Genomic DNA, 12218 nt, shown 5'->3' on the forward strand with positions numbered 1-12218 from the left:
TGTGTCGTCAGCAAACTTAATGATGGTGTTAGAGTCTGATGTGGACAGGCAGTCATTGGTGTACAGTGAGTACAGCAGAGGGCTCAGCACACAGCCCTGGGGGGCACCGATGTTCAGAGTGCTTGAGGGGGACAGGTGATTCCCCACTCAAACCACCTGTGGTCTGCTGGTGAAAAAGCTGTAGACCCAACTGCACAGGGAGGAGGTGAGTCCGAGGTCCTGCAGCTTAGTGACCAGTCTGGAGGGGATTATGGTGTTGAACGCTGAACTGAAGTCCACGAACAGCATTCGCACATAATTCCCCTTCGTAGTGTCCAGGTGGGCCAGGGCTGTGTGTAGCAGGTGATTTATGGCGTCGTCTCTGAATCTGTTTGGCTGGTATGCCAACTGTAAGGGGTCCAGGGAGGGAGGAGGTGATGAAGGTTTTGACTAGTCTTTCTTGGGGACAGGAACAATCACAGACTGTTTAAAGCACCTGGGGATAATGCACTGGGAGAGCGAGAGGTTGAGTATTTCCGTGAACACTGGTGCAAGCTGGTTGGCACAGGTTTTCAAGACATGGCCAGTTATACCGTCAGGTCCTGCAGCTTTCCTGGTATTCACGCGTTGAAGCATCCGCCTCACATCATGCTCTGTCACGGTGTGCGTCTCCTCCTCTCTGCTGGGCAGCATGCGCACCTCTTGGCCAGGAGTCTTGAAGCGGGCATAAAAGTTGTTGAGTTCGTCGGCCTGAGAGATGTCAGCTCACTATGGGCATCGGTGTGGTTTGTAGTCCATCACTGTTCGTAGTCCCTGCCACAGTCCCCTGATGTCCCTCTGCTGCAGCTGTGACTCCAGCTTCTCCCCATACCTCTGCTTGGCCTCCCTCACGGCTCTGCAGACGCTGTATGTAGCGGCCCGGTACAGCCCCATGTCTCCGGTAGCGAGTCTTGTGTTGTAGACGGCGGTGTGGGACTTTAGAGCATCGCGCATGCCTTTGTTCGTCCACGGCTTCTGATTGGGGAAACTCCCTGATAGTTCTTTTGGGGATAGTGTCCTCCACTAGTTTCCCAATATATACCACAATCGCCTCCATAAACAAACTGATGTCATCACTGGAGCTGCGTTGGAACATGTCCCAGTCTGTTGTCTCCAAGGCATCCTGCAGGGTGGCCTCTGATTGGTCAGATCAACGCAACACTTCTCTCTCCACCGGGGCTGTCCACTTCAGCCGCTGCCGGTGTCCTGTGTTGTTGTTGTTGTTGAGGGCCCCCTGCAGGATCTCGCTGGGCCAGGATGCATCGGCAGTAAAAGTTGTGTAATGTGGTGATAAACCAATATTCACCAGTGTGTCTCTGTTGTATTTGATATGACGAGGACGTGGCATGGTGAATCCCATGCAAAAAGATAAATAAAAGCAAAAAGATTTTTAAAAAAGTAACAATTTTAAAAAAGTTGCAACGGTGCTGGAGCAGGTACGATGGCTGCCACACTCACCGGCGCCATCTTGGAATGCTCAGCTAATGCAGCATACGTGTCCACCTGTGGTTGAATGTAGATGGCACTGAGATCTGACAAATGAACGTTTCACCTGTGGACTATACATTTGTGCTCACAGGATCACACATCAAGGGTGATCCTGTGACCAAACGGGGTCATATGTAGGTACCACATGGTGCTCCACAAATGACTTTCTTCATTTTTGTGAATTAAATGGAATTTTTACTCCGAAAGGCAAATGGTCACATTGATACTCCTTCGGTAACCTGACACCTGGACCACCCACCTGCAGAATGGAAACAAAACTGCAGTGCACCCGTTGTTGCCTCATTGGCTCTTTCCTCACCAGGGGCCTCATGTACAAAGCGTGCATACGCACAAATACTTGGCGTACGCACTTATGCACGCTCATGTTCAGATGTATCAAGCGTGAAATGAACGTGGAAATGTACGGTCCTCCACGACAACTTCTTGACTGGCGTACGCACGTTTCTATTGCTTTTGAGCCGTGGTTGACACTTAGAGGCGATGCTGGGAATATAAAAATGTAAAAAACAATGTAAAAAAAGTGATATACACATCAGAGACACTTAGACGAACAATTAACACACCCAGGTGTTTGCAATCAGATGAGCGGATATAAAAGTTTACATAAAATTGTGCAGAAGATACCGTTACCAACGATGGCAGCTTTGGTACTGTTGGAGGATATTGGCAATGGAGCAGTGCCAAGAGAACGGGTTTCCAGAGACCTCAGGACGACGACTGGATCATCAGCCGCTTTACGTTCCCGAGGGCAATTCGCTTAGAACTGTGCACGGAGCTGCGGCCACTATTGGAGCGCAACATGCCCAGGAGCAATGTCCTACCTGTGCCCATACAGGTGCTGACAACACTGGGCTTCCTAGCCACAGGGTAATTTCAGAGGGAGCTGGCCGACCGACCGGGACTGTGCCAGTCGACAGTGAGCAGAGCCATGTCAGCCGTGTGGGATGGAACTATCCGAATGTCAGCCAGATATATCAAATTCCCATACACTGCAGTTGAACAGGATGACATGACAGTGCAATTTGTAGCGACGGCCGGTTTTCCTGATGTAATCGACTGCACACACATTGCTATAGAGGCACCATCACAAGATGCATTTGTTTATGTAAACAGGAGGCCTTTTTAAATAAATCAATGTACAGATCATCTGTGATGCGCAAATACAATTAAGTAACATTGTTGCGAGGCGTCCTTGATCAAAACACATTCTGACCAACAGTATGGTTGAGAACAGGCTACAAGCTGGCACGGTGCGAGATGGGTGGCTTCTTGGTGAGTAAGTCATTTAATTGTCCTCATATTAATCCCCCCGACATGCGTTAATGTGCGTCCCAGACGGGCATCAGCACCTGGCTGTTGCGGCGGATCAGCTGACGCCGGGGAGGCTGGAGGAATCCCGCGGGTCTGTGATACGAGGCTGGGACTGTGTCTCAGTCTTCTCCTGCCTCATTGTCTGTTGGAAAATAATAAATTGAGTAATTTGACATGAGACAAAGCTTTGATTTCCTCTTTGATATCCTGACATGGGCTGCAGGGTGGCGCAGTTGGTAGCACTGTTGCCTCGCAGCAAGAAGGTTGCTGGTTCGCGTCCCGGTGGGGGCACCGGAATCTTTCTGCGTGGAGTTTGCATGTTCTCCCCGTGCAGCGTGGGTTCTCTCCGGGTTCTCCAGCTTCCTCCCACACAGTCCAAAAACATGTTGAGGTTAATTGGTGATTCTAAATTGTCCGTAGGTGTGAATGTGAGTGTGCTTGGTTGTCTGTCTCTACGTGTGGCCCTGCGATAGACTGGTGACCTGTCCAGGGTGTCTCCTGCCTTCGCCCTAAGTCGGCTGGGATAGACTCCAGCCCCCCGCCGACCCTAGTCAGGATTAAGCGGTGTATAGATAATGGATGGATGGATATCCTGACATGATTACGCAAGAACCTGTATCTTGTTTGGCTGCGAACAGATTATTGTATGACCCATATAGTGAATAAATCTGTGAGTTACACAATAAATATTTACCTTGGGGGTGATCTGAGTGACCTACCTGTGCTCCCACCACTCCTGTGACAGCAACGTCACCCACAATAGCGGCGACTCTCTGCTCAAACAGGGTGAGTTCATCCTTGTTACTGTTATCTGATCTTGCAGAGAGGGGAATCCCACCTGTCAGCCCTATTTATGCTAATTTGCATATTTAAATTGGGGGTGTGGAGAGGGAGGAGTCTGGTACTCCAACATGTGCGGTCAATTCCACGCTGAGTGGGATGTACAAAGGAAATGTGCTTGGATTCCGGCGTACGCTCACTTTCGTTCATCTGGATTTTTTTGTGCGTACGCAGTTTTCAGGATTAAAGTGTACGACAGGTTTCAGTATAAAATCCACGCAAGTCTTTGTGCATGAGGCCCCACGTCCTCTGTCACTCACCTGCTCTCGCCAGCAGGGCAGTGAAACCGTGCCTGGAAGTCCCTCATAAGCAGGTACGCGTCGCTTACTGAGTGAAACTGAGTTTAGCAAGCCCAGCAGCCATGACACAAAGTCTGCCCGTTTCCTGCATGAGCAAAAGGACCAACAGAGCTCATTAGAAAACAAAGGAGCGTCTGGTTGCCTCCCCCTGCAGCATTAGAAACCTCCACAGCAAAGACTGCTAATTATCTTCAGCACTTTAACTCTTCCAGACCTGCACACCAATGGTCGAACCACAGGAACCACCGGCTAACAAGGACACACACAGTGAAACTCATATCCTTTTATGCACTGTGACAATTGGGTGTCCACACACACTGCTGTGGGATTAAGTCCCTGGGTGTTTTGCTCCACCACATGGTGAAGTTGATGTTACTTAGGCTGCACACAGACACAGGGCCTTGCATAAAAACTAATATCCTCTTTTTTTTTCAAAACAAAGAGACATGCACATACACACATATGCACACTCGTTATTCCTCCTGTGAGTACATGTAGTTTAGGTATTTTGTAGATATTGTGTGTTTTCCTTCATTTTCTTTAATAAATGTTTTGTGTATATCTGCTGATCTAATTAATGTTGAATCAGAGGGAATGCAGCCAACCTCTGCTATGTAAACTCCAAGTACTTCAACCAAGCTATTTATGTGGTGATTTGGTTATGGTTAATAATTTAATTAAAAATTAGTATATTGGGCCACTGCTTTAGCTCACCTGGTTGAGCTGGCATCCCATGTACAGGGGTTATAGTCTCTGATGCAGCGGCCATGGGTTCAAATCCAGCTCATGGTCCTTTACTGCAAGTCCTACCCCATTCTCCTCCCCAGCTTTCCTGTCTTTCTTTTGAATGTCCTATCTAATAAAGGCCAAAAAAAAGTATATCAAACTGATGGTTCAGTGTGTTTTATAAAACTGATTTATAAGAGTAATCTTTTAACTTCAGTCTAATTTCCTTCTTTTCAAGGCGATTTTTGACAATTGATTTGTGCAGATTACTCTAATAGCCTGATATAAACATTGTGTTGACCAGTAGTCATTTAAGACCATATTAGCTACAGATAGTATGACATGCTGTCTATGTGTGGTTAATTAATTTAAAAACTGTCTACATAATGCGGTGATGTCATGTATTTGTTTTTAGGCTGTGAGGTGGAGATTCTAGGTGTCCGTCCATCATTCTGTGAGGAATATGTGTACAACCCATCAGAGAAGAACCTGACAGACTCAATAAGTAATGCTCTCAACATCTTGAGGTAACAAGAGAATGACCTGCACCTTGCTATGTTCTGGGATGTCCTTTGATTTGTGGCTTATATTCAGCTATTATGTAAAAAAAAAAAAAAAAAACACAAACAAAAAAACATGACTTCAAGTTTTAATTCAGTTCAATTTTATTTATTTTTTCACTGATTCACAACAGGGGCTGCAAGTTGGCTCGGTGGTTAGCACCGTTGCCTTGCAGCTAGAAGGTCACCGGTTTGCGTCCCGGTGAGGACACCCAGGATCTTTCTGCGTGGAGTCTCCATGTTCTCCCCGTGCAGCGTAGATTCTCTCTGGGTTCTCTGGCTTCTTTCCACAGTCCAGAAACATGTTGAGGTTAACTGGTGATAGTAAATTGTCCGTAGGTGTGAATGTGAGTGTGCTTGGTTGTCTGTCTCTAAGTGTAGTCCTGTGATAGACTGGTTACCTGTCCAGGTGAAACTGCCTTCACCCTGAGTCAGCTGGGATAAACTCCAGCCCCCCATGACCCTAGTGAGGATGAAGGTGTAGAGATGATGGATGGATGGATGGATGGATGGATGCATGATTCACAACATGTCATTTCAAACTTAGAACAGAGAGCCCAACAATCCAAAGTTCTTCTTTATTTTTTGTTTTACATCATCTGTAGTCTTCTTTCCTACAATCGTGAAGCGATTGTTGTTTAACAGCAAGGAAAGTAAACCTAATTTTTTTCTGAAAAACTGTTAAAAAAAAAGTTCAATTAGAGACTACATTGCCTTACAGAGGCTAGTGTGAGACGAACTAGCCCCACTTTGACATCATGGCTGACACACAGTGTATGACTGCTGAGAAAATTAAAGTGAAAATAATTGCATGTTTTAATGAATGTAAAATTATTTTTAACAATTAAACAGCACATAATGGAAGAACACGTAAATAATAAATGGTTTTAATTTTGTTTTATTTTGTAATTTTGGTTCTACAACTGTAAAAGGAAATATGAGTTCAATAACTATCTTCTATCTTGCTATCTAAGTATCCATCCATCCATCATCTCTACACCTTAATCCTCACTAGGGTCATGGAGGGCTGGAGTCTATCCCAGCTGACTCAGGGTGAAGGCAGGATTGGCGGATTGAGGTGACGAAGTTCCTGTGAGACACATGACGTTGTCGTGACGCAGATCCTGTGAGACGGCAGATTCAAACAAGGCGCGCTAATTCAGTCATTCATACATTCAGTAAACCTATGTTTGCCAATCTAGCTTTAAATTTTGAAAAGAAAGAAACTTAGTGTCTTTTAAGGTTCACTCTGGAGGAAGACGGAGAAGATCTGGCCAGCCTGACGGACTACACAGACGAGTGCTATGACAGGATCGTCATGGAAAAGCCGAAGAGACTCCGCAATGAAGACTCACCAGGAGTCATCTTGCCGCCTAAAAATAGTCCAGTTCTTATCTCTATAGATAAGAAATTAAGCAGTCTTGACGGCCGTTTATGCCTGCTAGAGATTCTCCACAAGGAGTTTCAAGCATTACGGGAATCACTAGAGTTCAGCCAGAAGCAGGTGGAGACGCTGGTGGCAGAGAACGCCAGAGTTGGTAAAATCCCTCACTGATGGGATGACCCGACTCTCCGGAGAAAACAAAAAAGTCAAAGAGCCGATCATCGATCTCCAGGCACAAAGCATGAGCATGATAATCTGATATTTGCAGGAATCCCAGAACAAGCGGAGGAGGACCCCGAGAAGACGGTCACGGATTTCATCAGCACTCACCTGAAGCTTCCAGAAGAAACGGTGAGCAACATTTCTTTTCATCGGGTTCACCGTTTGGGAGCTCGGAGACCGGGAGCGCATAGACCGAGACCGATTGTGGCAAAGTTTGTCAACTTCAAACAGAAGGAGCAGGTGAAGAACCAGGGTCGGGAGCTGAAGGGGACAAACTTCGATGTGAATGACCATTATCCTCGAGAGATCCTGGACCGCCGGAGAGTCTTGTTTCCCATCAGGAAGAGATTCCTCGCCGACGGCGCCCGAGCTGTCATCGCGGTGGATAAGTTATTTATTAACGGACAGCTGTACCGCGACCCGGACATCATGCCTTGGCTTTACTGATCTCAGGTTCTGTGTGCCTTCATGCTCTTATATTAACCTCCTTACAGAATGTCAATATATCACACTGCCATATATTATCATATAGCTAATTAAATGCTAAACTCACTGCCATCTCCACTACAGTGCTTGCAACACGGATGTGTTTTTTTAAGTATTTGTTTTTTCTGACACTGTCACTCTTTCCACCTTTCACTTTTCTTCCATCTCACTTTCTCACGATTAACTGTAATCCCACGTGTTTCTATATTAACCCGAGCCGCGGTGCACACATACACATCAGGCACAGCTGGTGGACGCACAGCAGAGCTTTGCACAGTGCACACAAACGCATACTCAGTTGGCATGCACACGTGCACACAAACATGCAATGGGGTGCACATGGACGCAGCTTTATTAACATGCATGTAACACTCATTTCAGTTACTGGATGAGGTTTGTCACTTGGAATGTGCGTGGAGCTGGTACAAGGGAAAAGAGGTTGAAAAGTTCCAATCGGCTGCAGGAATTAAAGGCAGACATTGTCCTATTACAGGAAATTAATTTAGCAAATTCATCAATAGATCTTCTTCAGACAGTACAGTTTCCACATGTGTACTCAGCATGTTACAATTCTAGGCAGAGAGGAGTAGCTGTTCTAATTAATAGAAGATTAAACTTTGACATTGATAACGCAATCATAGACCCAGAAGGTAGATTTATTGTTGTTACATTATCTATTCATAATGTTAAATTATGCATTGCAAATATATATGGACCAAATGTTGATGACCCCTCCTTTTTTCATTCCTTTTTTACTTCACTCTATGATCACTCAGATCATACATTAATTATAGGGGGGGGACTTCAATATGGTTTGTGATCCAGGAATGGACCGACTCAGTACTGCAGGAAATCATCGAATTTGGCAATTCTCAGAAATTGTTGAGCAATATATGAAAGAGTTTGGTCTCTGTGATGCGTGGCAGTCTCACCATCCCACCAAAAGAGAATATACGTATTTCTCCTCAGTTCACCGTTCTTATTCTAGATTGGATTATTTCTTAACTAGCTGCTCGCTGGTCAGTGACATCTCAGAAATCAAAATTCATTCCATTGCTGTCAGCGATCACGCTCCAGTAACATTTACTCTAAAAAATAAGAACAATAAACCATCAATTAGAAACTGGAAATTTAATACATCATTGCTTAAAGACTCTGAGTTTATCAGCCATCTTAAAAGAGAATGGTCCATCTATTTAGAAAATAACAACTTGCCAGAGACTCCAGCGTATGTTCTTTGGGAAGCAGGAAAAGCAGTATTGCGAGGGAAAATCAATGCCTTCTCTTCTCACAAAAAACGCAAAGAGGCTTCAAGAATGTCAGAGTTAGAAATTAGAATTAAATCACTGGAAGATGCCTTCCATGTCTCCCCAGAAGAACACACACTGAACAATATAAGGAAAGCTAAACTTGAACTTAATGAAATACTAGATTAAAAAAAACACAATTCTTGGTGCAAAGACTTCGCTTGGAAAATTTCGATCATGGTAACAAATCCAGAAGGTTTCTGGCTAATCAATTAAAAACAAACAAGGGGAAAACAACAATCTCCTCTGTCAAAGATCCAGAAGGAAATATCAGCCTCGACCCTGACAAGATAAATAACATTTTTAGAGATTTTTATAAAGCATTATATAAAACATAACGGATGAGAATATTGATCAATTTCTTTGTAATACTAATCTTCCCAAATTGCAACAGGAAAACAGGATGGCTCTGGATTTACCACTTTCAATAAGTGAACTCCAGGAAGCTCTCCAGCATATGCCTAATAATAAAGCTCGAGGTCCTGATGGCTATCCAGCAGAATTCTACAAAGAATTTTGGACAATGCTGGCACCCTCTTTTTACAAAATGATAGTAGAAGTAAAGGACAAAAAAGAGATACCCTCAAATATGAATTTAGCCACCATTACTTTATTATTAAAACCGGGGAAAGACCCCACACTTCCATCCAGCTATCGTCCAGTTTCATTAATAAATGTAGATCTTAAAATAATCAGTAAAGCTCTTGCTAGGAGGATAGAAAAAGTAACCACTCTCATAATACATCCTGACCAAACAGGTTTTATTAAAGGTAGACATTCTTCTACTGATACACGCAGATTAGTTAATCTAATAGATTATTCTAGCCTACATAATCTGGAATCTGCAATAATTTCTTTAGATGCAGAAAAAGCTTTTGACCGAGTCAACTGGAAATATCTATTTAAAACATAAAATAAGTTTGGGTTTGGACCATGCTTCATAGACTGGATCAGAATATTATATAACAACCCAAAGGCATGTGTGAGGACCAATGACCATACGTCTCCAAGCTTCTGTTTGCAGCGTGGCACCAGACAGGGCTGCCCACTCTCTCCCTCACTTTTTGCCATTTTTATTGATCCCTTAGCAGCTGCCATAAGACAGGATAAAGAAATTAAAGGAATCTCTACCAAACGCATAGAACATAAAATAAGTCTTTATGCAGATGATGTATTACTTTTCCTCCAAAATTCACAAATGTCTCTCTCCCAGACAATCAGAGTCATTAACAAATTCTCATCCATTTCTGACTACTCCATTAACTGGTCTAAGACCACAGCTCTACCTATTAACTGTATCTTGCAAAATTTACCCAATATCACAATACAATCTGGAAAACTGTCAGAATTGATAAAACTCACTAGCTCCTCCCGGGCTCTTGGTAGGCCTTCTGCCTGGAATGGGGTGGTGGGGGTGGCTCTTGGGCTCGTGCGGCCCTGGGCCCTGTGCTTGGCCCACCCGGGATGGCTGGTGCCTGGTGAGGTCGACAGCTGCTGGTTTTGGCCCGCTGGGGCCTCTGCCCCGCGGCCGTGGTGGGCTCTGGCTGCGGCCTTTCTCTGCCGCCGTCTGGGGGGATGCACGTTCGCCTCAGTGGTGCGGTGGCTGGGATTCGCACTCCGGGATTGCTGCTGATGGCCTGGGTCTTGGGGCTCTCTTGGTTTGCATCTGTCCTTTGCAGGGGCTCGGTTGCCCACGCATGGTTTCACTCGCATGGCTGCACTCATGTGTGAACACTCCTTACTCCACACATTCTGTAAAATGACGCTGCATTGTCCGTACTGATATCTACCTTGGTCTGCTTTGTTTATTTCATTTCTTTATTTCTTCTGACATATGTGGTTTGCTTTTGCTTTTTTTTTTCTTCTGTGTTTCTTTGCCTACTCTCATCAATGTGTGCATGTATAGATCTTGCTGCTCTGGCAGTCGTTGAGATTTAGGTTTTCTCAGCTTCCGCATCTCTTGCAGGTGCTCTTGATGATTGTCGGCCCTGTTTTCCCACAAAAGTTGTCAGATCGTTTCTGCTGTGTGTTAGTACAGGTGTAGATAGATTGTGTTAATACAGGTGTAGATAGATTGTGGTGTATTTGTTTTTTTTTGTTTTCTTCTATTTTCCTTTAACTCTTTCTTGCACTTCTTTGGACTGTACACTTTTCTTTTTCCTCTTTCAGGTCCAGCAATATGACATGTAATTCAGTAAGAATCCAGCATCCAAAATAAATGAACAAAATAAAATAGAATGAATACATACATAAATAAATAAAAATCAGGCTATCAAGAGGGGCCTTATATTTGTAAAGCTCCCCTTGGCAAAGTAAATCTGTTCAGCACAACACAGCATTCAGGTCATCATTCTGCTTGCTATGATGCTGGACCGGACATGTCAAAAAAAAAAACAAAAAGGGTGAAGGCAGGGGACACCCTGGACAGGTAACCAGTCTATCACAGGGCTAGAGAGAGACAACTAAGCACACTCACATTCACACCTACGGACAATTTAGAATCACCAATTGACCTCAACATGTTTCTGGACTGTGGGAGGAAGCCAGAGAACCCGGAGACAACCCACGCTGCACGGAGAGAACATGCAAACTCCACGCAGAAATATCCCGGGTGTCCTCACCGGGACGCAAACCAGCGACCTTCTAGTTGCGAGGCAACGGTGCTAACCACCAAGTCACCTTGCATAATCAGACATATTCCTCTTTTTATTTCTATTTCTACACATCAGTAATCACTGTGACCAGGTGCAATGATTATGTACTGAGTCCCAGTTACCAGGTGGAACCAGTTCTGACTTCAGGATGTGACTGAAGAGTGGGACGTCCTGCCCATTGACACCATCAACCAGCTGGTGGACAGTATGCCACCATGTCTGATTGATCGTGTCAGGGGTAGCCAGACTCAGTACTAGTGATTGAGGGATTTAAAGAGTAATATTAGACACTCTGATGCATGAAATCCCCTCAGATATGTGTTTCCTGTTAAATGACCAAGATTGAAAACTTCAAAACAAAACCCTTAATCCTATTGTTCAATGCCTCCAGTTTAGCGGGAATACACAGTTAAAGTTACTTGTGGTTTAATGTTTACTGTGATGTGTATTCTATGTACACTTCCGTTCAAAAGTTTGGGGTCACCCAAACAATTTTGTGTTTTCCATGAAAAGTCACACTTATTCACCACCATACGTTGTGAAATGAATAGAAAATAGAGTCAAGACATTGACAAGGTTAGAAATAATGATTTGTATTTGAAATACATTTTTTTTTTACATCAAACTTTGCTTTCGTCAAAGAATCCTCCATTTGCAGCAATTACAGCATTGCAGACCTTTGGCATTCTAGCTGCTAATTTGTTGAGGTAATCTGGAGAAATTGCACCCCACGCTTCTAGAAGCAGCTCCCACAAGTTGGATTGGTTGGATGGGCACTTCTTGCGTACCATACGGTCAAGCTGCTCCCACAACAGCTCAATGGGGTTCAGATCTGGTGACTGCGCTGGCCACTCCATTACCGATAGAATACCAGTTGCCTGCTTCTGCTCTAAATAGTTCTT

General features: G+C 44.4%; 1 protein-coding gene across 2 annotated transcripts in view; it reads left to right on the top strand.

Annotated features, from left to right (window-relative positions):
- enpp6 (ectonucleotide pyrophosphatase/phosphodiesterase 6) overlaps positions 1 to 12218 on the top strand; it is a 38941-nt gene that overhangs the window by 15102 nt on the left and 11621 nt on the right. For both annotated transcript variants that reach the window (XM_008280917.1, XM_008280918.1), the window contains exon 3: positions 5119 to 5230. In XM_008280917.1, coding sequence (XP_008279139.1) covers positions 5119 to 5230 — 112 coding nt within the window. The remainder of the gene's footprint in view (positions 1 to 5118; positions 5231 to 12218) is intronic.

Source organism: Stegastes partitus, unplaced genomic scaffold (assembly GCF_000690725.1).
Source record: "Stegastes partitus isolate 25-593 unplaced genomic scaffold, Stegastes_partitus-1.0.2 Scaffold213, whole genome shotgun sequence".
Lineage (NCBI taxonomy): Eukaryota > Metazoa > Chordata > Actinopteri > Pomacentridae > Stegastes > Stegastes partitus.